The 27,231-nt window shown below is 44.3% G+C and overlaps 1 protein-coding gene across 1 annotated transcript in view; it reads right to left on the bottom strand.

The window, feature by feature from the left end:
• The window catches only part of CCDC88A (coiled-coil domain containing 88A), a 56,943-nt gene that overhangs the window by 8,580 nt on the left and 21,132 nt on the right, over positions 1–27,231 (bottom strand). The window contains exons 7-26 of the mRNA XM_027693324.1: positions 26,705–26,863; positions 24,744–24,890; positions 24,133–24,277; positions 23,324–23,508; positions 21,850–21,987; positions 18,411–19,481; positions 17,853–17,980; positions 15,523–15,661; positions 14,777–14,953; positions 14,182–14,343; positions 11,483–11,760; positions 10,554–10,697; positions 9,814–10,000; positions 9,358–9,503; positions 8,695–8,787; positions 8,296–8,510; positions 3,730–3,813; positions 2,561–2,764; positions 2,191–2,262; positions 1,116–1,196 (exon numbers count right to left, since the gene is read on the bottom strand). Of these exons, the coding sequence (XP_027549125.1) occupies positions 1,116–1,196; positions 2,191–2,262; positions 2,561–2,764; positions 3,730–3,813; positions 8,296–8,510; positions 8,695–8,787; positions 9,358–9,503; positions 9,814–10,000; positions 10,554–10,697; positions 11,483–11,760; positions 14,182–14,343; positions 14,777–14,953; positions 15,523–15,661; positions 17,853–17,980; positions 18,411–19,481; positions 21,850–21,987; positions 23,324–23,508; positions 24,133–24,277; positions 24,744–24,890; positions 26,705–26,863 (3,955 nt within the window). The remainder of the gene's footprint in view (positions 1–1,115; positions 1,197–2,190; positions 2,263–2,560; positions 2,765–3,729; positions 3,814–8,295; positions 8,511–8,694; positions 8,788–9,357; positions 9,504–9,813; positions 10,001–10,553; positions 10,698–11,482; positions 11,761–14,181; positions 14,344–14,776; positions 14,954–15,522; positions 15,662–17,852; positions 17,981–18,410; positions 19,482–21,849; positions 21,988–23,323; positions 23,509–24,132; positions 24,278–24,743; positions 24,891–26,704; positions 26,864–27,231) is intronic.

The raw sequence follows: 27,231 nt of genomic DNA, 5'->3' as shown, positions 1-27,231 counted from the left end.
TGGGCCTCCACCTACATAACATTACATTCCAAGAGGCTAAGGATACACCTCTGCTCTTGTTCAGCATCACATGGTAATAGAATGTTAAATGAAATACAAAAGGTTTAATGGGAAGGAAGTATTTTCTCCAACAAGATCTACTTAGGAATGCTGCTTCTCCAGCACTTTCTGCTGTTACTCCTAGTTGGTTACAACTGGGACCTGAAGGAAGCACATGGTGTTAAATGCAAAATAAATGCCACAAGCCCAATTAATTTTATTTGTCAGAAATGGTGAATTGCTAAAAAAAAATACTTAGGGATAATCAAGTATTTCTGACTTAATTTCATTTCTTAAGAGTAACATGAAGTTTGAACAAAGATGAATTTCTTACAGCAGGGATTTCTAAACTGGGGCAAGGAGGATCTCAAGGAATCTTTTACAGAAGGGAGTAATCAAAGACATGTCATGTAAACTATTAGAAATACTCAGCTGGCATTCATTCCTAAATTTCCAAACAAACAGACACCATTCCATAAATGAAGCCATGAATATTAAATGAAGTCTGGAGCTGGCAGTGCTCTAGTCTGTACAACACCTAGAATGGCCACTAGATACAAAAATGGATCACCATATATGTAATTTAGAGAACCCTGGTAAATCCAGGGCTGTTGTTAACCCGTTAAATCCAAACCAGAAAGGTTTCTAGGAGGTATCACAGAAGCCACCTTGGCCAGTTGTACAGTACACAGCCCACAGCAGCAGTGCAGGAGGATGCTTGGAGAACAAAACAAAAAAAAGGAGCAACTTCTCTTCTTAAAAATCACTTTTAAAGTAATTTGGGGGGAATTCTTATTTTGTACCATTGCTACCTGGGTAAGGTTTGATTTAAAATACTCAGAAAGTAACACCACCCTTTTAATATTTATTAAAATCATCAGTTCTAGTAACACCTTTGTTCCCAATCTGGGGAACGAAAGCTCTGAAATACTTAAGGAAGCACCTGCTGTGGGTTTGCAGGGGGAATTTTCTGGTTGTGGGTTTTGTTTGTTTTTTTTTTTTAATCTATACAGATGATCTTACAGAGAAAAGAATGGAAGTAATGAAGCACGGATGTGAATTCCCCTCCAGCATACCTTTGACTTCATGGAGTGAAGCATTGTTATTGCTATTGCTAGTGGATGTCCTGCCACTATCAAGGCTGGCTGGTCTGGAAGCTGAATGGAAAATTAGGAGACACGGTGGTGAACAAAGATTGCAGCAGAGGCCACGGTCCCTTGACATTCTGCTCCCAGAATGCTCAGGCAGGGCATGCAGTGCCCCAGGCCCAGCATGCCCACGGGCAACAGAGGGGTTCTTACACATCAGAAAGCGCAGCAATTTCCAGGCGGTCCAAGAGGACACTTTGGAAAAGGGCACTGGAGGAATAGCACAGTAGAGGGGAGAGTAAACAGAGAGAGAGAGAGAAAGAGAGTGTGTTTAGAAGTGAGGGTGACTGTCAGGGGGAGGCGGGTACAGGTGGAAGGAGGGACATGCAGGGGCTGCTCGTGGTCAGGGCACTTACAACAGATCTGACAGGGAACCTGGCACAGGGCTGGAAGGCCACGAGCAGCAGGAGCAAGAGCATCTGCACAGACAAAGTCCTGCACTCCTGAGCCAATACAAGGGAAATGCTCTGTTAGTAGCCTCAAAAATGCCTGCTGCTCATGTTAATTGTAAATGTTTATACAGGAGTTAGAACTTCACTTCTAAGTAACCTACTACAGCTTTCGCTTCAAAGCTTTGCTTGAAGGAACATGGAATGCTTCTAGAAACTACAGCACATGGCCAATTTAGGCTTCACTGAACAACAAACTTTGAAAACTCGGGCCAGATTGGGATTTGGGGTTTTTAGGATTGAAATGATAACTTCTTTTATTTACTATTAACTCTAAACGGAAGTTACAACACTTTCCCACTGAAGGGGAAAATGCTTTGATCCTGTTCAGATGCACTTCACAGGTACTTTCTACCAGAGACACAGAACATCTGTCTGATGTAGGAGATAAGGAAGAAAAGGAGAGTCTGAAGAAATGATACAATACATTGGAGAGATATGGAAATCAGAGAGAACATGCTCATTGCAACCATGTCATTCACTGTATTTTTGCAAACTGTGTTAACATTCACATCATATATCCTTAATTCATATAGTTAAAGTTCACATCTTACCATGAACTCTTGATCCTGTACTAGAATCATCACTAATACCTTGGGGACTTACATCTTCATAGGATGTAGTATCTACACACAGAGACATAAAAGAAGATGTAAAACAAAACAAAAGGAAAAGATTATTGAAATACTTGTCATTGGTATAACACATTAAAATACTTTTCAAAGCAATCCATTTTTTTCCTTAGGAAATATTCTGCAGGAAAAACCCTGGAACATTTTATAACTGCAGTTATTAAACCTATTCATTATCTTTTAGCGCTGCAGCTCAATTATTAAGATTGCTTTTTGTCGAGAAACTTAAAGCATAAGAAAAAAAATCAATATTACACAGTTACATCACGGTGCAAAAAGCTTCTACCTATACCTTTATTATTTAGCAACTGCTTGGATCTGAAGCCTGTGGAGGAGTTGACAGTGGCAAAGTTGATGGCTGTGGTGGAGAAGGCCATAGCTCCCAATTCCTTCCTCCTTTTACCCGTGGACATATCATCGGGACCCTCCAGATGCTCAGAACTACCTGTCCATTGTCCTCCTGCCAGGACCATGGACTGCACCAGGTCATTCATGGCTGGGATGCAAATGGAAAGCAGATGATCAGCGTGGGCCCCGTCCCCGCTCGCTCGCACTGCGCATCGCAAAGCTGGGCAGGTCCGTAAGCGCGAGAGCGGCTCGGGGCTGGCACGGACAGACAATGTCATGCAATCAGCTGGGGGACAGGGAGGGGGCAGCTACGGGGTCCTCGCCATGCCAAGGGCGTGCCAGGTGCGCGTGAGAGCCTGGGCACGCCGCGGGTGCCATGAGAAGGTGGGATGGACGGGGAGAAAAGGTGCTCGGGCGGGAGTGCCAGCGGTGCCACGGGATCCTGGTGCGGTGCAGGTTTTTTACCGCGGGCACACGGGGGGGGTCACAGAGCAAAATACGACAGCGGATGGAGATTCACCTGCACTGCCCCCAGCTCAGCAAAACTGTCCACCCCTCACCAGAAAACAAAAGGAGACAGAGGAAATCAATACAACGTTCTGGCAACGACAACTGAGGAGTAACTCGCAGAGTGACAGACCACCAGAGAGCCTTGCACAATTGCCTACACTTCCTTTAAACAAACAAACAAAAAAAATCAAAATCACGGGGATTTCTTAGCAGAACGTGTCGTTTAGAACCGTTTCTGTGAACGCAGTGCACTGTAAATTTATATACACATGGGGCCATGTGTATATAGACAACTATGTATACAAATATATGCAGTCACAATGCACTGAATAGATTATATGGATGTGCGTGCGTGGGGGTGGATGTGTGTGTGTGTGCACATATATAAAATATTCAGTGCCAAGGTTTTTTTAAAAAAAAATAAAAAAAAAAGGGGGGAAAAAAAGTAAAAAGAAAAAGCTCCAGCTCCTTGTACCGTAGCAGGACTTGCACATTGCCAAAGAGGAGGAAAAATACAGCGCAGTCCAGGGAGAGGTTAGTGAAAAATTAGTAAGGAAGCCAGTGTAGCCATTGAGAAGAAGCTGAACTGTCATAAAGTCTTACACATGGAGCGACGGTAGAAGGCCTTCATTTTGTCTTTTTCCTTCGGTCTGTTCCTCAAAAAGGGCAGTCTTTTCAGTGCACCCACTTTTATGTCATAGCATGAGGAAAAAACGGAAACAGGGAAATGAAAGAAAAAAAGGGGAGAAGAACAGATGGAAGTTAAATGTTGAAACTAAGGACAGAAATGAATGTCTCGAGCTTAAGCTATGTAGGCTATGCTAAAAGCTATCACTGCCAGGCTGCTGGGTGGGCATGAGGGATGGGAACTACCCTGGAATGGGAAAACTGCACTAGGAGAACCTTCACATACTCGGGAATGCACCAAGAATTATGGTGGGCACTGGAATACTCCCCAGCACTATGGTGGGCAGTGGAATACTCCCCACTACGCCTCTGCTTCAAGAGTTTGAAGCTCTTGAAAATTTTTATTGAAAAAAAAAGAAATGTAACTTCTCTGCAGGTGGTTACAGAAATGGTCCATTACAGAATTCTTACTGTGGAAAATAACACTTTTTGAACATAAAGAAAAATGCAACTCTAAGTACAGCTTCTGCTTTAAAATACGTTCCCATCGTTATTTTTTGAGGTTGATTAATTTTGGTCATGGTTTGCCCTGCACATCTACCAGGACACAATTTATAATCAGTCTTCAGTTCTCACATTTTGTGCTCACTAAGAATTTTGGCCACCTACTTGTAGAAAACCCACACGGGCCTCCTGTCCAGTGCACTCTGTGAGCAGTGATTTTAGTGTTTCACCAAAATAATCTGCTTCAAAGGTGCAGATTTCTCAGCTGAAAAAAACCCCAAGGGAAACAAAACCACAGCAAATTCAAATGTGAGTGTTGCTGCTGCGAGGTTTTGGGAGGGCCCAGAGCAAACTGAGGAGAATTACAGAGTTAAAATCACAAACAGCATTAAAGGATGGAGCAGTGCATATATACATATGCATTTACAAGTGCACATGGGGGACCCTGAAAGGCAAATCAAGACACCTCCCTCTCCATTGTCTCATCCTGTGTCTGCACCCAGAGGAAGAGGCTCCCAATGCAATGGAACCAAAGAGGTCATTCTGTGCTATTTCTATTTTTTGGCACCAAGATGACCCATGACTCTTCTGTAACTTCTATAATCCTTTAACAGACAAGATAACTCACCCCTCTATAATCCTTTGTAGACAAGATAACTGAGCCCTCTTAATTAAAAACTCCCTAATCTTATTAAAAAAGTAACCAGAGCATGTTCAAGAATCATTGGAGTCATTTGTCCTGTCCATTAATAGAGATCACCTCCAAAAGGGCTGATTTAACTGCACCCACCAGGAAACTCCCCTGCAACTACTGATTTCCTGCAAATCCTGCATCAAAACCTGGCCCTTGGGAAAATGCAAAACCTGCTTGAAGGGGGAATAATGTAAGTCATGTCTGCATAAAATCCAACTCAAGAAATGTCCTGGAATGATAATGATGATTAATACTGAAATGGCAGAGCTACAGCAGAAATTAAGTGTTCTTCCTCTTTTCAGTATTCTAAGAACATGTTCCTGCTTTCTGAGCTGAGAAGGAATGATGAGCATTGCAGAATTCCTCCCCTGATCAGGAAATCTCCTGTTTTGTAACCCTCCTCCTGTTTGCAAAAAACCCTCTGAGGAATTCTGTATTAAAAATCTTCAAAGGGTTTTGTTCATGCACACAAGAAAATATGAGGCAGACATCTTCTAAATGTCCTGGTGATAGGAAATGGAGCCCAATAGACTTTTTCTACTTCCACTATGATATGATGTGTCTGCTCTGGTGCTACTACTAGAGATCCAGCTTCCTAACAGCCCTGATTCCTTGGGACTTTGGTAATCACCTGGAAAGGCTACAGTGGAAGGCAGCAAAGGGAATCTGGTTTTGGCCACAGAAAACAAAAATCCCCCCTGCCTGCCCTGGGCTTTCTATGGGAAAGCTCTGAGTGGTCCCATCCTGCCCAGAGCAGGTGTCAGGTCCGTGGCACTCAGCTGATCATCAGCAGTGATCAGGAAGGATTTGGGGTCAGGATCTGGGAAGGAGGAGGCTGTACTTCCAGCAGAGAATGAAAAGCCAAGGTGGAAGCCTGCAGTCAGGAGCACACACGTGCTCACTGCCTGCAGGGACAGCAACAGCCATGCAGGACCCCCTCCTTCCCAGCTCACACACTCTGGGATCACGGGGGCTTGGGGAATGCTGGGACACCTCAGGGGCTGCTTTCTCTGCACAGCAGGGGAATTTTGGGCCAGGATCCCTTGTGAGATAATAGGGCTTGGGAACACATGGAGCTTGGGAACACAAAGTGACCTGTCTCCATCACCACCTTCCAGAGCTGGCACACACCAAGTCTCTTTATCAGCAGTGGCAGCAGCAGGGTAATCAGGTGTGGGATCAGCATCTCCAACGGGGAACATGGGATAGGAATCCTAAAGCCCTTAGGATCTCTGTGTCAGATACTCTGCTCTCTAGCTGAGGAGGACACCACAGGTGTGCCAGGGGAGGTGAGCTGCCCTCTCCTGCCTCCTGAGGGACACGCAGGACATTTCACCTGGTGTGTGCCAGGGGAGGTGAGCTGCCTTCTCCTGCCTCCTGAGGGACATGCAGGACATTTCACCTCAGCAGTTCCCACTGGAACCACGTCCCTTCCCAGGCTGGGACAGAACCCGGCCCTTCCCAGAGCGTGGAGCTCCAGCACCTCAGCGTGGCAGCTCACACGTGTTCCCTCCTGGAGCTCCTGCAGTGGAAGCTGCTGCTGCCAAACTGCTTCTTACAGAAAAAAAAGGCCCCACAGTATCCCGGGATTTAGGATTTACAGAAGAAACAGACTGCAAAATGTGCCCCATCGTCAGCACTTGTCACGCTGAGATAGTCTCTTCACTCTGAGACACAAACTGCCTCAGCAAGATTGGCAGAGCTGAGTTGGCACACGAGGCACCCGAACCCTGTCAAAGCCCGGGGTTTCCATGGCGACGTGTGTAACGGAGGCAGGTTTGGATCCGGAATTAGATCAGCCCTTCCAGTTTGTGGAGAAACACACTGGGATTAAGGGGGACACGAACGAGGCCCACGGGGTAGAAAATTAATGAGGTCTGCACAGCTCCAAACCTCCTTTGAGGCTCAGCCACCGTAACTGCGGCCGCGGCTCCCGGGGAGGGGTCCCGAGGGGCACGAGGAGAACACGGGCACACACTGGCACACACTGGCACACACTGGCACACCAAAGCCCTGCCACAGCACCACGGTGGTGACACAGATGCAGATGGGCTGACCCACAGCGTGCACACTCACAGACACACCCACGGCAGCTCCGCTGGCCCCCCGCCCCACACCACTCTGGATGTAAAAGCAACAGTTGCTTTTCTTTTAAAGTTCAAAAGTAGCTGTTTTGAACCTCAACCTCAAAAACGCCAGGCTTCCCAACCTGACAAGTCAGCAACAAAAGTGCTGAAGTGTACCTCTGAACATACTATTGTCTTCACTTATTAAAAAACCCCTCACAAATCTGATTTAAAGTCAGCATTTTTTGATGGTTTTAACTCTGACTAAGCTTCTGCAAGAAGCACAGAATTAAAAAAATACATCCTAATGGCTTTAATCATTTCTAACACAGCAGATTCACAGCTGGCACAAGCCCCAGAAAAATCAACCTGCTGCTTTTTTGAAACTCAAGACATTAAATTTAAAAGGAGTAGTGCAAAGACTGGAAGTGACTGTTAATGCTCATGTATTCTGATGCTTTTACATGCACAGCCAAAATGCTTTTGGTGCATAATTATTAAATAGACCCATCACATCCTGATAACCTGGCTGCAATGTTATCTCTCAAGTTGTGAGAAACTGGGCAGTTTATGATCCACGCCAAGAGTGGATAGTAAAAAAATATAGGTAATAAATAATAATAAACAGAATCTGGCCTTTTATACCGTGGGCACCCTCATGTGCTGGCTGTGAGGCTCTTCCAAGGTTAGCAAACTGTGTCTGGAATATTCCATTTATCCACACCCCCTGCAACCCTTCCCACTTTGCTCTCATTTTGGGATCACTAACAATCCCCATCCTTTTAAGAGGCTGTGTCTCTACATTAACTCTTCCTGCTGCACCTTCAGAAGTTTTCCTCACTGGTTTTGTGAGGTGCTGGGGAACATGTTTGGGCAGAAGGTGTTTTTAAGGATGTTGGCACAGCCACAGCTTGGGAAACGCTTCCAGGACAAGGGGAGAGATTCATGCTGGGACAAGAGGGAGAAACAAAAGAGGTACGAGTGGTGACATCTGACATTCCATCCAGAACCCTGCTTGCCTGACCCAGGGGCAGTGCCTGCTTCCTCTTACCCAAGCACTGCAAATGGAGCTTCAACATTTAGCTCCAGAAATGCTAAAAACTTCTTCCTGCCCCAACACTCCAGGGAGTCTGCAAGAAGTCACCATAAACCTGCCCTCACATTAACTCAGGCTCTGCTCCTAAAGACTTCACCTTTACAAACCCTCCAAAAGACACAGACTTTCCCAACACTTAGCCAGGGTTTATTGAGCAGAATGAAGCGTCCTGCAGTACTCACTGCTACTCTTCTTGGTGCCCAGGGTCTGCCCGTCCTCCAGGGAGTTGGAGCCCACCGAGGAGCTGTCCTGGCTGTCCTGGTGGGGCAGCTGCAGGAAGCCCTCGCTGGATTCCGAGCGCGTGGGCGTCAGGGTCACGGACTTGAGCCGCTCCCGGTTCCCGTCCTTCTTGGACTTGATCAGCTTCCTCATCTTCAGGGTGATCCAGTTGCCCCTCCTGTTACCAACGACACAGCACACTTAGGACACATTGTTCATACCCTCACGCTTCTCCTAATTCCTATGCAAAACACAGACATGGTTCTGCCCCCCTGAATTTCGGGAGATCTCGATTTTCAGCTGGAGCAGAACAGGTTATGCCCTGAAGTCGTGTTTTGTTCTGATATCACGTTCACTGGTACCTTCGGGGTGGAGATGGTTCATAAAACTTATACTGATCCATTATCTTCTCCTCCAGCTTCTCCTTCTGCCGCCTCAGTTCATTGAGCTTGTCACTGCAAACAGAAACCAGGGAGAATGGATGTGCAAAAATGTCTGGAATGTGTGGGCAGAACATTCCTCTGGGGATCTGTTATCTCAGAGCTGTCATCTTTGGTGAAGAATTCTAATGTAACACTTGCTTCTTATTGAAAAAGCAAGAGATGCAGCAAACAAGCAGACTTAGGTTTAACTTTATGATACAACAACTTTATGAGAAAGTTTCCATTCACCTTTATTACACAACAGAATTTCCCCCCTTTTCAAATAATAAATGTAATTTAGACAAGCCCATTTTCTCCTCCCTGAAATTCACTAAAAAGTTGAGATTACAATTTTAAACTTTGCCAGTAGCAGATTGAGGAATAAATAACATTTTTGTTCCCCCTCTGCAAAATCAGTAACGATCAGAGTTGCACTGATCCTTCAGAACTACAAATATAAGGGTTTTAGTTTTTATCTGCTTTACGTTTACAATTGAAATTTTTGTTTTGAAACGTTTCAGAAGCAGCACACGAGTTTAATTCCATATATAACAGAAGCTTTTTAAAGAAAATCAGTGTATCACAGTGATTTTCAAAACTCACATGTACTGCCTTTGCTCCACATGGAAGAGATCCTTGCTTTCCATATTCTGCTCCAGTAATGTCCTATTTTGCAGCATTAAAGTCTGAATTTGATCCAGCAGATGCCTGTTCTCCTCCTCCAGGTTTCCTTTGAGCTGGCTGAGCAGCTGTAAAATACATGAAATGGCCCTTGGGTACATATGTGAGTGTATTTTACACAAGGATCACGAGATCATCAAGAAAATGTGCGTCCACAAGGGCATTCTGAGAGTCAAACCAAACAGAAAACTAAATCATGAATCACCTGATAAAAGCCTCTTCGATTCTTTAAATAATTTAAACCAGTTTACCCAACAACAGGCAAATTAATTAGTCTCTGGACCCACTTCATTATCTCTAAACCAAATGACTAATTCTCCAGCACATTTTATGAGTCCACAAATACACTTCTATAAATATTGCAGAATTCTCACCTACCTCACACTGATTATTCAGCTTCGTCGACGTGATATCCAGTTGCTGGTACTGCTCTTTGAGTTTGGAAAACTCCGCTTCCAACCGCGTTTGCTCCAGTTTGGAATTGTTCAACAGCGTTTTCAGGTTCTTGTGGTCAGTCTGGAGAACCTCGTTCTCCCTCAGGAGCTGGCTGTAGGTGTGAGTGAGCCTGGGATTGGGAGACACCGGCAAAGAATAAAGGCAGGTGGGAATGGATTTGTTACCCACATGGCATTTCCAAGGCTCCTGCTGCTCCATCAAACACAAATTCCTTACTATCACAGACTATAGGGAAGTCATCCCAGTCTCATCTTCCTAGGAATGTGTTCTGCCTTGAAGCTAAACCCTGTGTTCTCTCTATGTTCAGGATCTCTACATCACAATTAGTTTTAAGATGCCACTTTTCAAAAGAAAAAAAAAAATCCTACAAACAGCCACAGAAAACAGGATGGAAATAGGAATGCCCCCAAACTCTGGCAGTCCCAGAGGTTATTGATTTAGCACAGATACACTGACCCCTGGGTTCTCTTTGTCCCTCCTGGGCCCTGCCACATCCCTCTGTCCCGCACGCACCCTCAGGATGTAATGATTATTTTTGTGGGATCATGGAAGTCTTGAGTTGCAGCATCAGGTGTTTAGAAATGTGAGGAGACACAACCCTTGTTGAGGCTGCACTGGCAGGTGCTCAGAGCTCCACTAACACACCTCAGACTCATCTTTACCTTTCGTTCTCATCGCGAAGTTTTTTATATTCTGCTGCCACCGTTTCGTGCTTTTCACTTTGCTGCAGCATTTTCTCCTGTTCTGCCTTGAGAACTTTCTCCAGCTCTTCCAGTTGCACCTTCTGTTTCAGCAGCTGATTGTACCTGCACACAAGGACAATATTTTAAATGTCTTTTTGTGGACTGAAGAGAATACAGAGTTTTTATGAAACGGCGACTGTTTAAAGTTGCAAATCTGTCCTAGTTAGAACAGCTGGGACCAGTTCATCACTGGATGGGTGCAACCTCAAACTGTCTATTCTAGAGCCTTCCAGGCCATTGCCCAGAAACTGGTATCAACAGACCATTTACACCCTCTGCCCAGAGCAGCCTGACCCCTCAGGCTATAAACTGGGGGTTAAGAGGCCTGTGAGACAGGAGGATGCTCCTGTCCTCACACCCTTTGTGGAACTCCCCGCCCTGAGGGAGGGACTGGGCATTCCTGCCTCAACTGGAGGAGAGATAATCTTGGGGTCTTGGGACTTTTTTAACCACTCATGGGATGCAGAGGAAGACTACAGACCACCACTCTCAACCAGACTGCAACCACTACTCTCGACTGGACTGCACCAGCACTCTCACCAACAGGTTTTTCCCCTCTCCCTTTACTTTGGACTCAGGGGGCCCAACAAACACCACTCTGTTCATGCCCCAGGGTGCTGGGTTAGACATTTGGGTTTTGTGGGTTAAAACTAACTGTTTGTCTGTATAATCGTACTTATTGTATTACTTTATTAAACTGTTATTCTGACTTATAATCTCTCCTTAGAGTTGAGTTCATTTCCCCTGCCGGTTTACCTTCAAACCAGCACAAAATCTCAAAAGGACTTAAGTCAGGCTAGTTTTATTCCAACTTGTTAGTGGCTGCTGCTCAGCAGGGCCGTGCTCACCTGTCCTCCAGGTCCTTGTGCTCCACCTCCAGGTTCTTGTGGGCGGCCTTGAGGCTGCCGTGCTTGGCGATGAGCGACTCGTACTCGGCCGCCTGGCGCTCGTGCAGCTGCTCCAGCTTCTCGTGGTCCTTCAGCAGGGCCTCGTACAGGCCCTTGAGGTCCTCCCTGTCCTTGAGCACGCCCTCGTTCTCGTTCTCCAGGGCCGACTGCTGGATGAGCAGCTGGGCGTTCTGGTTCATCAGGGACGTGCTCTGGGAGTTCAGGGTGGAGTTTTCCACCTGCGGCCACCAACGGTTGTTAATTAATTTCGTTGTAATTAATTTGGTGGTCTGGATTATTTTGTCTATCTCCTATCGAAAGATTTCTTGGGTTTAACCCCCTTCTAGTTGTTCCATTACCTGCCAACCTTTCAGGGGAATCCTCTTTTCTTGCACCCCAACAGACAGCTCCAATTCAAAGTATTGCAGGAATATTTTTATGGCAGTACCGCAGGAAAGCACTGAACCATATGATTGAATTGATTTGATTAATCAATTAAGCACTGGTTAATTTGATTAAATAATCAAATTCTTATTTACCTTTCAATACCTCTTAAAGTGCTATCTAGACAAGAACAACATTTTCCTCTGGCATCAAAACACCTGGGAAAAATGGCTCCTCAGGGATCCTATTATAAGCCAAATCTGTGACAGGACTAAAATAAAAGGAACTTTCACGCTGGCATAGAGATCTATTTTTAAGAACACCTCTATTGTACAGAATCTGTATTGTCACCATAAATTCTTTATGGTGCCCACATATCCTTTTACAATGAGAGTTCAAACAGGAGCATTCATTTAACAGAGAGAAAGGGAAATAAAATAACAGCACCTGGAAGGAACTCCCCACATTCTGTTTTGTACTCTTTTGTGGAACTAGTTCAGAATTGTGTCAGAGCAGTATTAATGTCTACTAACACAATAAAGCCTTCAACATTAGACAAATTTAGAAAACCCCAACCAACCCACAAGTTCACTTTTTGTGCCTCTGGAAAGATTAACCAAATTTAATCCTTGGATATCTCGTCACCTGACCTGTATGAGGCTCATTCCCTTCTCTTTCCTATTCAAGAGACGAAAACCACAAACTACTGAGGCTTCTAAAACCCTCAGGGTATCTATTAAGGGGAAAAAAATCTCCCACTGCAGTGCCTGCTGTTACCAGGGAACAAATCCCTTCCTGTTGGAACTGCACTGCTCTTTGTCACACAGGAGAAAGCTGAACCTTTCCCTGGAAATGAAGTCATGTCTCATGGCACGGCCCAGGCTGAATCCTGAGTTTTGTCAGCTCACAATTCCCAGTTAGAGCCTAAAACATCCCCTCTCTTGTCTGCTCCTCATGGGTACCAGCAGGGAGAGAAGAATTAGCTGCCAGGAGCAGTTCTGACAGAGATTCCACTTCAGCTGGAGCTGATAGTTCTGATTTTCAGGAACATCTTTCACCTTTCAGTTTAATCTGGAGTTGATGGAGAGCTGTCCTGCCAGAGAGGAAAGGTCTGTGCTGTTGTGCACGAGGCAAAAAAGGAACTGCACAGATATTCCTGGGTTTTCCTGACAAATGGGGTTACAAAATACTCAGAGTTCTGAATCCCAGACATAAATCCTCCTGTGGTTAAAAGGGGATATTTCCATGCCCCTGTCCTCTGCTTTTGAACAGCCAGAGAAGGCCCAGAAGTCCTGTTTCCTTGGAGTGCTGTGCACTAATGAGATTTCAATGTGGCAGCACAAAGTGCAGCCCTGGGAACTCTGGGTCCTGCTTCCCAGAAAGTCAGGATGAGAACTCCAGGCCTTCACCAAATGCGTATTTGTCTCATTTAAAAAGTCCCTGACACTCGGATTTCCACCAGCCCCCCCTCCTTTCTGACACTGCTTCTGCTGGATTGTGGACTTTTTGCTCCCTCTTTAAGGAATTTGGATCCTTAGAACTCCAAAAAGCATTCAATCCATTAGCAAGAACATTTCATTTTTAGAGACAAAAAAAAGATATGTATTTAATTACCCTGTTGAAGTAGGAAGGACAACATCTGAATCTTGGCCACGAGAGCTGCAAGACTCTGGGTGAACCATTTTAATCATTTCCATGGGCAAATATCACCTTTCTTTTGCCTCTGAATTATCTATATTCAGTCTTTACATATTTAGGTAGGGGTTTCTTTGGTTTTTTTTTTGTAGTATTCTATATTTTTTTATATATATTCTATACTTTAGTAAGTATCTTGATTTTCCTTTTAGGTACAGCTCTGCTTTTTATTTTTTTTTTTAAACTACTTATAAAAATAGACAAAATTTATTACAATCTCTCTGGACACACCACTTCCCTGACCTAATTTAGATGTATAACTAAAATAAAAAAAAAAAACAAGCAATCTTAGAAGGCTTAAGAGAAGGATAAGAGAACCTACCCTACTCATAAGTATATAAAATTGAGAGTTTAAAGAGTATAAAGCCAAGAGTTTAAATTGGACAAATGTGAAGGATTAAAACCAACTTCTAGGACTGGAATTATTCCTCAGCAAACAGACTATTATTTGTCCTCTCTGAGTGCAGATTATTTCCACATTACCTTCTTTCCCAGGTTGGCACCGGAAGCAAAATGTGACTTAAACCGCATTGATTTCGTCGGAAAAACGGCCGTAATTTTATTTTTGGGAAAACCCTCACCTGGAGCTTGGCATTCTGGGTTTGCAGGGTGGTGTTCTGCTCCTGCAGGGCCACGGTCTGTCTCTGCAGGGCCAGGATCTGGGCCTGCAGGTTGTTGTTCTGAGTCTCGAGCTGCTTCAGCTGCGTCTTCAGCGCCTGCTTCTCCGCCTGCAGCGTCGCGTTCTGGGCACGGGGGGAAAACAAACACAGGGGGTGAGCTCCCAGCTGCTTCTCCAAGGGATTCACGGGGTGCAACAACAATGGGGATCACCCTCCAGGGCCAAGGAACACACAGGGTTATGATGGAAAACCAGGTAACCTCTGGAGGGACAGCAGAGACACCTCCAGGCCCCAGGAGAATAAGGGTTAGATCAGAGGGATTGGAGATAGAGCTCTGCATCCAAAAGGGCAAATTCAGGTTTTCATATTTCCTTTGAAATGCCTGTCAAGTGTTTTAAGGCATCCCCCAGAGCAGAATCCAGCTGCTCCATACACTATTTAACTCAGATTCCTCTTGGGATGTGAACCAGGTGACAAGTGACAGACTTCACCAACACTCATTTGTATGACTGCAACAGCCAACAACAAACAATCACATATTTAAACCACATCTTACATTCCTCTCCACTTCAATTAATCTGTCTTTGACTTTCAACAGTTCTCTAGTCGTTTCCTGATTTTCCTTCTCCCATTTATTGACGGACTGATTTTCTTCTCCGCTCCTCGGAGGGGAATTCTGAACCATCCTCTCCTCCTCTTGTCTTTGCTTGAGAGCTTCGTAGTTCTTTTTCACCTGGAATTATTTAGGACAACTCGGATTAGGTTTAGAATTTCCCATTTTAGACATCCTGATTTATCACCTGGCCACTTCTCAAAGAACAGGAAGTTCTATGTTACTGTAATTGTAAATTTGCTTTTTGTACATGTTTGGGGAGATGCTGCACAAATTATTTATGGGTATGGATAACTTCACCCTAACAGCAGGGGACCTCTATTTCCTATTTTATCTCAGTGCTTTCAACTGCACCCCCCAAGTTTTATAATAAAATCCAACAGCCAAGGCGACTGCATTTCTTTTTTTAACCACTCTGTTCAGGCTGTGGAAGGCAGGTCGGGAAACATAACTGGAAATGACATCCCAAATCAAATCAGCCCCAGATGATTTATCCACCTGACATTTTCAATGAACAATGAATAAACTCTACAACTTTCCATGCGATTCCAGCACAGCTTTAAAAGCAGTCACACCTTTGTCCTGCTTTCCATTACCTAAACAACACCCAGCTTTTCTGCAGCCTTACCCAAAACCAGAAATAACAACAGGAACCTTTTAATCTCCCATTAAAATGCCCTTTTCCTTACTGTTTTCAGCTCCTGCCGCAGCTGCTGGTTCAGGTTTGTGGACTCTTCCAAACGAGCCTCCAAAGCAGCGATTTTCTCTTCTTTGATTTCCAGGGACTTCTTGAGGGTGGATTCCAGTTTGGACTCCAGGAGCTTGTACCTACTGGTCAACAACAACAAAAAAAGTCCGTGTTTTCCAAACCTATTTGAGGCATTTAAATCCTGGAATGAAGCCTCATGGCCACCCTCAAAAATGCTGGGAAGTCAAGAGCATGGAGACACCTCGGTATTCCCAGCAAGTCCCGTGCCTGGAGCCGATAGAAGATGGGAGTAAAGGCCATTTTTGACTCCTCCTTTCTTTCAGATGTGTTTTAGGCACACAAAAAGGGGGGATAAACATATCTGGATCGTTACCCTGGGTGTGGTGACTGCACTCCTCCTCCTGGCTCCGCTCCAGAGGATCCAAAGCCAATTAGGATGGGAAGGATTTGCAGAGCAGGATTTCCCTCAGTTCCCATTCCCTGCCAGCTCACAGAGGGAAGGACTGTGCAGGTGCACACTCCTTTGGTGCCTGACTGTGCAAATTGTGCCCTCGGCCCAGCTGCTGGGATTTTAAGACTGGCACCACCCCTGAGGGGTAAAGCTTCCATTTTTCACCATATTTACACCCAAAAACCCCAGAGCGCCTGTTTGGGACAGAAGTGGTCAGATTTAGGCTGTATCAATTTATAACTGTGTCTCCTCTATAGAAAATACTGAAAACCACACTCATTAATCACTTGTAGCAGTTCAGTCGCTGTGCACCAGGCTCAGAACCTGGAAAACATCCCACTGCTCCCCACAGCTGGATGGAACAAACCACTAATATCCCCCTTTTTAATGCTGGCTGCTGAAGGATCTCTCAGTTCAGTGAAGGGCACAGACTGCAGGAGGCTCCTGAATGGACAAGAGCATTAGATCCAGCCAGGAACTGGAGCAGAAGACCAATGGGAAGAGAATTAATAAGCAGAAAGCTGTCCAGTGGCATCAAGTAGCAGGATGGGAATCCTACATTTGAAGATATGACAAGTAATTCCCAGGGATTTCAGGAACAGGAGGCAGCCTATGACTAGTGGAATATAAAGTATTTCACCTCCTTGAGCTGAAGCACAGATTTGGTTGGAAATAAGAATTTCTGTCACTGAAAAGTTACAAAATTATGTAAAAAAGACAAACAGCAGAGATCCAATATCCAGTTTGCTTTTGAACACCTAACAGTGAAAGATGGTACATTGAGACCTGGGTATTCAGAGTCCATGAATGTGTTTGTCCAAGGACAACAGACATTGGAAAGACAAGGGAAAAAGGGAAACACTTCCAAGTTAACTCATAAAACGTGGCCAGTTTAGAGCCCACTGGAAAGACTGAAGTGCTACCAAGAATATTCATTAAAAACACAAGCAACTCTCTCCAATTAGGAAGAGAAAAATTGTCCATTTTTAATTTCCATCATCAAAATGACCGGACTAGAAAAAGTACTGAGGCCTTCCCTGAGCTCACCTGGGAGCTGAGAAAACAAGAGGTGGTAACAGATTCACCCCCAGGACTGTGGCACTTCCTCAGTAACAGAGCCCTGGCAGTAAAGAAAAGGAGCCATTTGGGTTTTTAATCCAGTTATGTGGGTTTCTTTTGACACAGAAAGCCCCAAATCAACCTACACTTTCATGACAATCAGTTGTAATAACAGATCACCCCACTGAACAGCACTGTGCAACAAAGTTTGGCCAGAGGCCCAGGATACTCTGTTTTTCTCCTGCCACAGGTTTTCCCTAAATCCCTGCAGGATAAGGCAGAAGACGGAAACCCAGCAGAGGAAACAGATGTCGGGGTAGCAGCTGCTTCCCAATGGCAGGTGTGGTGGAGGGATGGAGCCAGCACCAACTTCTGGAGCCACTCAAGGACTGGAGACTTCCAGTGGGAATGCAGCTTCCTTTTGTAGGAGGGATTAGTTGTAAGGGAAGAGTGAGGCAGTTCAAGGTGTAAAAACCATTTGTGTCAAAAAGGAAAAAAAATACACTTTGAGCTAATTATCTCCTACTGCCATTGTTCCTGCTGCTGGCTGGAACACAAAACATTTAATTATAATTAACTGGATCTACTGACATACTTCAGTGAGTTTCTTAGCAACAAAAAGTGGCAACTCGCTGTCACAGAATGTAACAGCACATCAGCTCCCTTATCCATTTCAGAGCTCCATTTTGGGTCTGTGAGTGTGCCCTAAAAATCTCAGAGATGTACAAGCCTGTTTTCCCTCCCTGAATGAAAAAGCCCCTCCTTTGTTGTCTCTCTCAGGTGGGCCCTGCCACCCTCACCTGTCATCACTGCTCTGCTCGTCCTCCAAGAGCCGCTCCTTGTTCAAGCCTATTTTCTCCAGCTCGTGGGCAAGTTTCTCCAGGTCGTTGTTCATCTGTTGAGTCTTTAGTTTTTCATTCACCAGGTCCTTGAAGAGAAGAAAACACAAAAGTCAGTGTTTCCACAGAACTCAAATAGCGTAGTCTCAGTTCTAGGAGTGCCCAGACAGGAGCCTTTTATCGCTACATGACTTGAATAATTCAACGTTAACCCTCCCCTCCTTCCAGTTGTCAGCTCTCAGCTGGATCAGACACCACACTGTAACCATGATTTCACTGTACTCTCTTCCTTTCTGTAGAATTTCCCTTTAAATTTGGTCTTGAGCACGACAGTGAAGGGAAAACGTTTGATAAATTCTGATTATCCAATGCTTTCCCTGCTGTAAGCACAAAGATGGTGAGAGCACACAGATTAAAACCTAAAAACCCCAAAGTAGAGCCTTTTTTCCAGAAACACAGCTCTGATTTCTCCACCTGACAAACAGATTATGGTGGAAGGGTAATAACCAATCTCTTTACCTCTCTCAAGGTGACCAGGGTTTTCTTATCAATGGTTGCTCTTTTCACCAGCTCCTTATTTTCCTTTTCCAGTTCTTTCAGGCGCAGACAGGACTCTTTGTACACGACGATTTCCTTGAACAGAGATTTATTCTCCCTTTCCAGGTTACTAATTTTGACATTGTTCTCCTCTAAAGTACTGTCTTTAATCTCTGCCTGCTGTCTAAGCCTTTTATTTTCCTTTTCTAGCTGTTTCTTATCCTTCTCCAGCTGAGAAGTCTCTTGCTCTAACAACTTGTTCTCCTTCTCCAGCTGCTCCAGGCGCTTACTGGAGATTTTTAACTCTTCCAAGTTCTTCTGCAGGGTCTGATTCTCAGACTCTAAATCCTGGAGCTCGCTTTCTAACTGCTGAATCTTCTTATTGCTGTTTTCCAGGGCCTTCTGGAGCCTTTGGTTTTCCGTGTCCAGCCCTTGGTAACTGACCTCCAAGCGTTCAGTCTTCTTAAAAGAGGCTTTCATGAGCTCAAGGCTCTTTTTGAGCTGCTCCTTTTCACTCTCCAGCTCTTTATTTTCCAGCTGTAGCTGTGCCACTTTAATGCTTGTACACTTCAAGGATTCAATTGTCCTCCTCAGCTCCAAGTTTTCCTCGTCGAGCTGCGCGTTCTCCTTTTCCAAGGACTCCAGCTGGAAAGTGAGGTTTTTTAGGCTGTCCAGGGTTTTTTTCAGCTTCCTGTTCTCCGTCTCCAGGTCGGAGTTCTCCTGTTCCAAGGCCTCGATCTTCTCACAAGTGATTTTCAGGTTAGTGATTTTTTTCTGGAGCAGCTCGTTGTCCTTCTCCAGCCGGTGCAGCTCGTTCTCCAGCTCCTCTGCCCTCTCCCCTTTCTCTTTGTAGTGTTCCAGTTCCTTCCTCACTTGTTTTTTCTCAAACTCCATCTTGTTTAACTTGCTGCTGGTCTCTTTAATGGACTCGTGAAGGATTTTGTTTTCCTTTTCAATCTCCTTCATTCTCGCCTCGGCGCTGATCTGCGAGCGTTGCCTGAGAGAGGCCACAGTTTGATTCAAGTGCTCATTTTCCTGTTCTAACAGTTTAATCTAATTTGGGGAGAAAAATGGTGAACTGGTGAACAGCACATCAACAAGGAATTAATTCATACACAAACTGAAAGCTACTAAGAGAATAAGATCACATCACATTTCCCTTCTGAGTTAAAATCCAGTTTTTTTACTCTACTGGTATTTCTTTGAGGAGTCATAAACATTACGTATGTACCCAAGTGGAAGCCTGACAACAAAGTCAAACTGAATCTTCAAATCTCCTCTTCTTTAATATTAATGCACAACATAAACCCAAAATTTAAAGCACAAATCAAACCCAAGCTTTATCTGTGCCTCAGCAGAATTGTGTTTTCATTTGTGGATGAATTAGATTTAGATTATTTCTCTTAACCTCTGTAATCGCCAGGGATGTGTGTCCACAAAGAACAAGAGACAAGTTCTAAACCCAACCTGAGATGGAGGGAGTGTGGGAGCCACAGAAGCAGCTTTATTTCATTTGGGAAAAGCAGAGGTGATGTGTGGGACATGAAGGGACCATGATCACACCCAGCAACAGTTTGAGAAGAAACACAAAGTTACACTGATTTTTTACTTAAAAAGAACCCTTGGACACACTGTTCCAAAACAGCTTCAGAGAAAGTAAATCATATTTGAATTAGGAAACATATTCCTGGATCTGCCTGAAGGATAAAGGCAGAACTCACATCTCAATTTTCAGTATTTATCGAGTTGTTCAGTTGCTCCAAATAATTTGGAAGGATTTGGGCACGTAACAACAGACAGCAAAATGCAGAGAACTGTTTGGATCAATATTTAACTGTACACTAATAACCCAGTGTAAGGGGTGTTTGAACAATAAACTGTGCTGCAGAAAAGCAAAAGTGCTGCTTGCAGTGAAAAACAGAGCGAGAAAATTATAGACTGTTCTCTCCTAGTGGAGTGTGGATGGAAAACTATTCATTACACACCCATGGCAATGCCAAACTGCTCTGAAAGGAGCCACCAGCAAACAACTCCCAGGTGTCTGAAAACACAGGAGCACCTGGTGTGTCCCTCCCTGAGCAGCAGGAATTGCTTCCCATGGATTCTGCTTCCCTCGGCCCAGTTTAACACAAAATCATCAGGAATGGCTCCGTGGTTTTGATGAGCTCAAATGAGCCTCACTCCAGTCCAGCACAGGATTTGTAAGAGATGTGGAAGATGTTCCTGAGCCACCAGCCCTCGAGTACGTTATTTTAAAATATATTTATTATTTTTCAGCAGAAAAAGTCCCGCTGAAATGTCAGTCCTACCCCAACACGTTTAAAACGACATATGTACCTTTAAATGAAAGTAAAGCTTCAATGCCAAGCTTTTTTTTTTCTTCCTCTTTCTTTTCTAAGTCTGGAATTTCATTTACTGATTAAACATCAGGCCTTGAAAAACCTTCAGCATTCTGAAACCCAATATTCTGTATTTCAGAACACCATACTTTTTAAATTGCACTTAAAAATGGCAATGTCATCAGGGGGTGTAAGTGGGATAACTACATAAAAAGATACATATGAAAAATAAAAGATAACTCCAGGAGTTATCTGAAGGACACAATTACTAAATATGGGACTCCCAGAAGTTTCCAGAAGTCTTTTTTCCATGTGTCCTCTGGATTGCTCTGCAGACACCTTTAGGAGGTGCCAGTGCCCACCAGGTGCAGGCTCATCTTTACAAAGACCTAGATGCCAGTTAAAGTGGAAAATTGAGATGGAAGTTCTGCCTTTATCCTTGAGGTAGATTTGGGAATATGTTTCCTAAGAAGAAAATAATTCTTTCTGATTCTCTGCAGCTGTTTTGGGCAGCGTGTCCAGGGGTTCTTTTTAATGTATAAATCAGCACAACTTTGATGTGTCTCCTCTCAAATTGTGCTGAGTGCCATCAGGAATCCCTCACATCCCTGAGATCACCTCTGCTTTTCCCAGAAATAAGCCCAGACAGTGCCAGCTGGGAAACATTCCGGTGGAGGGGGCAATGATGGATCTGGATGTGGTGGATCCCACCCCTGGGACACGCTGCTGGAATTGTTATTAACACTGACCCTGCTCCAAACACTGCCCAGCTGCCTGGGACCTGTTCTCCTCCATGGAGAGCTGTCTGCCTTCCCTCCAAACTTCCCAAATTTCCATCTTGGCTGAGCGACACCCTCTGAGCAAACGCCCAGCCTGCAGAAGCCACAGAAGTGTTCTAAACCCCCCCCCAAAAGTTCTAAAGCAGCAGTGAAATGAGTCCTGTCTCTCACTGCAGGGCTCAGAAAAGCCCTTTGGCTGCAACAAATCCACATTTACAGTCCCCTTCTGCCTGGGAAAACCCCCAAAGGGAGAACCAGCAGAGCACAAAGCAGAGGGAAAACTCGGAATTCCGCAGCACTCACTTGCCGCTCGGAGTTTTCTTTAAGTGCTTCCAGTGTCTTTTCAAGCTGTGCTTTCTCTTTCATCAAATCCTTGCTCAGGTTTTGACTGTTCTGAAGACTTTGTTTCTCTTGGCTCATTTCATTCTCCAGCTCTTCCAGCTGGGAAAAGAGAGACAGATTTTTTTTTTTAACATGCACTTAAAAAATGACACTTGTATTACTCTTAGCTTGAAGGCACCCTGGTAGGAATCAACATATAAAACACAGAAGAGAACACAGAAAATGGAATTTTCTCATCTTTAATTGAAACAACTAATTTCTTCTGGGAATACATTTACTTCTGCCAGAATTTTCTCCCTGGCTCAGCAGACTGTATCTATAAAGTACTTTTGCAAGTAAGGGTCAGGTTTTCTTAGGCTCTGGATATTTCCCTAAGCATCTTTTTTTTTCTCTTAAAATTTCCTTTTACTGAGATTTACACTGTTCCTCCAAGCCCCTTTTAACTTATAAAAGGTTGAATGCTGTTTGATCTTACTTAACTATTCCAAGAGATAATTATGACGATTCCTTGGGAATTCAATATTAGGTTGGTTTTGCCAAACGGTTCCAACTCGGTGTCACCAGACAGCAAAGCTATTTAAAATTTAAAACACCCAAGCATGATTTTTAGGAACAAATCACCTGAATTAGGCACTAACTGCAGCTAAATCCTGAGAAACAGACTCAAAAAAAGGCAGTAGGCTGGAATTTGTTCCTCCACAAAGCAATTTGTTGACCTGAATCCCATTTGTGTGCTTCTCATCCCTCCTCCTTCCTTTTGGATCCCTGGGACACTGCATAGAAACTCAGGGAATTATGGAATACAGGAGGGATTTCTTTCAATTCTCCCTTTTTTTTTCTAATTATCTCTTACCCACTCTAAGAATAGTCTTTCACTTGGAACAGCTGCTGAAGGAAAAGCTATTTGAGGAACTTTAGACATTTCACTCCACTGCAATTAGCCAGGTTTTTTTCCCCAAATTTTTATTTTCTATAAATATCACTGACTGAATTAGTCTCTTTGATAGATATAATTTGAGCAGTAAAACGCTGTAGATCAGCATGGATTTAATCTGACAAATTCTTCTCTTCACCTGCTCCTCAATTCCTTGACCCACCTTCTTGCTTTCTCACCTAAAAATGAGGACACGGGCCCAACTTTCCACAGGCACTTTCTCCTGCTTAATAATCACAAAAATTCATGTTTCCAAGTACCCTAAAACACTCTCATTACTCATTATATCCCAAATATGTTCGTATTTTTCCCTCAGTGGTGTAAGAATCAACTGGTCACGTTCTTACAGGAACAAACCAGCAAAAACCAAAAGAGAAAAACCTCTCTGAGGTGATTTTATTTTTTAGCATAACACCACTCAGAACCTTGTCACACTTCACCAAAAATAACAGCAACTGGTAAAAATCATCCTTTAGAAAGATTCCCCCAGAACTCCATTACCTTTTTGCTGAGTCTTTGGTTTTCCTTCTCCATTTTCAGGATCCTGGAACTGCTGCCTTCCACGGAACCCACGGCGCTCTGCAGTTCTTCCACTGTCTTCAGCAAACTTTGGTTTTCCATCTCCAGCTTCAGCAACCTGCTGGATGTCAGCTCGTTCACCTCGTGGCCCAGCGATTTCTGGGGCACTGCAGGAATAAAACCCCATGTATTTATATGTATTACATATAAAAATAACAAGGATTCTTAACCTGGGGTTCTCGTGACTTTGCATTTTCAGCCTTAGGGGATTTAACAGCCTTTGAAGGCCCTCCAAGGCCTTCTTGGATTAATGACCCTGCAGTTGCATCAAAGAAAATGTTCTGCTCTCCCAATGTTCCTAATCCCAGCAGAGATTTGTTTCCCACAACTCAGGGTGTATCTCTAAATTTCCACAAGGGATCCAGTGTATGACCAAGCATGTTATACTGGGATAATCCATGTTTTTGCCACAGCTATCCCTGCAAACAACTTCTTCTCAACTCTGAGAACAGCAAAGCCAGAATAGTCCTGATCTGCTCTGAATGGCCAAATAAAGTCACTTGGAGGTATTTGTGGGGTTTACACCTCTGTTTAACTGAACAAGAGTGACAAGAGCAGACTTCTCCTGCAGGCTGTGTCTCCAAGGATACCTGGGAATGAGCACCTCTCCGGAGGACAACAGACCCTGCACTTCAGAAACAAGGACCTTTCATTTCCTAGTGCTGTGCAGCCTCTGAGATGGCAATTTTCCCATTTCACCCCTTTGCAGCATTAACTGGGTATTTTTTTACCTTCAGAGAGTTCAGTAGTCCTGTTGATCTGTTCCAGTTCCCAGCCAAGATGCAAAGATTCATCCATGCTCTGTTTCTGAGCCATTTCCAGGGTCATGTTCTCCTCCATGAGCTCCTCAATCTTCTTTCTGTCCATGTCACGCTCCTGGAAAATTATTGCACGTGTTAGAAAACATGTGTGCCAAGGATTTGACTCTCTGGTACCTCACAGAGCAGTGCAAAGTGCATTTTATGGTTTGCTAATCAGATCTCCTCCCTCCCATGTGAGATGGGGAAAAAATGGCAAAAACAGGGAGAATTTTGGAGGGAAGAGCAACAAGCAGTAGAGAGGAATCTCTTCTCCTCATAACCTACAGCAATGGTTCTTTACTTTTTCCAAATTCACTTCTTTCCAAATATCAGGAAAGAGGGTATCCAGGATAAACACAGGATTTAAGTGACAACAGACTGTCCTCTCATCTAAAAAATCGATCCTATTGCTCTTACTAATGTGTCAGTAAACCAAGAGGCCCCTTCCTTCTCTCCCCCACTATTTTGGAGGTTCTTTTATTAAAAATGGGCACGAAATTCACTGTGCATCAACTGTCCTGTCACCCTGTCCTGCCCCTTACCATCTCCATATCATGCAATTTGGCTTTTAATTGCAGATTCTCCTTCTCCAACTCGTGCAGTTTGTCTGAACGGGCTCGAGTCCCCTCCAACTGATCTTCCAGCATCGTCTTGGTTTCCAGCAGCACTTGATTGTCTTCCTTTAACTCCTGCAAGAATTAAGCAACAACAACAAAAAAATCTCAAATCAAAAGTATTTCCTTGTTCACACAAACTTCACCACCAGTTTTAGCCAAAAAGATTCATTTGGAAGCTGTAAGAGACTTCTTAGAAAACAACATATTTATGACAAAAAAACTTCACATAAATTAGATTAAATGCTCCCTAAACCATTTATAATAATTAAGGTGTTGATAATTATAACCAAACATCAATATCTCTGTGATTTGAGCTGTGATCTGCGAAGATGTATTGCAGGTACAGCCCATAATTAGGTTTATAGGCCACTGGGCCTATAAAGTCAGGCCATGATGCTGAAAATGTACCCACATCCCTAAAATACAACCAGCCATTCCCAAAGGTCCTGAACACCTTTAATTTCTGCACACAGAGGATTTTTTTTAATGGCACCTGACGACAATAACGTGTAGAAACACGAGTGGCAATTCTAGTCATGATACAAAGACAAAACCTTTCCAACTTCAGCACAGTCAGCTGCAAAATCTGAAAAAAGATTAGTGAGTAAAACATAAATATTTATCCATCACACAAATATTAACTCATAATTATTATTATTAAAAGCAAACCCAACTAATTGGCATCTGCCTCTATTGAAAAATCAGACAGTTTACATCAACAAATTTTAGGGTTTTTACTAGTTGAAGCATTCTATGAAAATGAAATTCCCCCTGGTTTCAAATCCTGTACACTAATCTCTTTTCCTCTCCCAGTTTTCTTATCATATGGCATTTGCCCAATGAACTTGGCATTTACAGACAGAACGGTGGGCGAATAAAATCCTGCACGTTGATTTGTTTCCTAAATTATTAATTCCTAGAACTGTCAGTCTCCCTTGCCTGGTGTCAGCACAGCTTTTTTCAGGGTGTTTTATGCATGGAATACCATTGTGCTGGACTCGTTTATGTCAACAGCCACCATTTCCCCAACAATTTACTTAAAAAACTGTCTTCCCTGGAGCACAAGTCCTATGAGGAGAGGCTGAGGGAGCTGGGGCTGTTCAGCCTGGAGAAGAGGAGGCTCAGGGGAGACCTCCTCACTCTCTCCAACTCCCTGCCAGGAGCGGGGAGCCGGGTGGGGGTTGGTCTCTTTTCCCAGGCAACTCTCAGCAAGACAAGAGGGCTCGGGGTCTTCAGCTGTGCCAGGGGAGGTTTAGGTTGGATATTAGAAAGAATTTCTTTCCAGAGAGGGTGATCAGCCATTGGAATGGGCTGCCCAGGGAAGGGGTGGATTCTCTGTCCCTGGAGGTTTTTAAGAAGAGACTGGATGTGGCATCAGTGCCACAGGCTGGGAACCACAGCGGGGTTGGATCAAGGGTTGGACTTGATGATCTTGGAGGTCCCTTCCAACCCAGCTGATTCTATGATTCTATGACATCTGGGGAGATAAGCCAGCTGAATCAGGGAGGTTTTCACAAGCTCCCAGTACGTAGTCAGGAAAAGTTCATGGCAAATAGGACCCTCTTGAGGCTGAAGGACTAGAAAGACCACCAGAGGACTCCCTAAAAGAACAGCTCCGCCTCAAGCTCCGCCTAGACTCTGCCTATTATGAATATGATCATTAGATTGTGAAATTAAATGAATATGCATGTCTAGATGTTGTAATCACTCATAAAAACTGTATAAATTAGCTGGCTTTTCACTGAGAACTTGGGAGTTAGTTTGGGAGCTGGTTCCCCAGCGTTGCTCCAAATAAACACCTTTGCTGCTTAAAGACTCAAAACTGTCTCCGAGCAGCCTCGTTTCTGCCAATTTTGGCATGGTGGGTCTGGGGACTCAGGCAGTACCTCCACTCTGGCTTTGTAGAACTCGATGTCGTGGAGCCTCTCCTTGTAGCGGCCGACCTCGCTCTCCAGCTTGTCCACCCGGATCGCCTTCTCCCGCAGTGCATCCAGCTCGTCCCGGTACACCCTGGCAGAGCGGGCATCTGACAGCAGGTTCATGTTCTGGGAGCAGAGAAACACAGGATAAATTCAGGGACTGCAGAGAAACATCAGCTCGTTTTGACAAAGGGAAAGAAAAAGTGGTGTTCTGGACGCTCGATTCAGGTGATGGATTTCCGGGAAAATGCCTGTTTCAAGGACTCTTGATAATTTTATACACTCACATCCTAATATGTCCTAGTTAGAGCAGCTGGGACCAGTTCATCACTGGATGGGTGTAACCCAAAACTGTGGATTCTAGAGCCTTCCAGGCCATTGCCCAGAAACTGGTATCAACAGGCCATTTACACCCTCTGCCCAGAGCAGCCCTGACTCCTCAGGCCATAAACTGGGTGTTCAGAGGCCTGTGAGACAGGAGGGTGCTCCTGTCC

The sequence above is a fragment of the Neopelma chrysocephalum genome, unplaced genomic scaffold, assembly GCF_003984885.1.
Source record: "Neopelma chrysocephalum unplaced genomic scaffold, ASM398488v2 Primary Assembly neopelma1_91, whole genome shotgun sequence".
Taxonomy (NCBI): Eukaryota; Metazoa; Chordata; class Aves; order Passeriformes; family Pipridae; genus Neopelma; species Neopelma chrysocephalum.
Note: the sequence above shows the minus strand (reverse complement) of the source record. Positions and strands in the feature narration are given on the sequence as shown.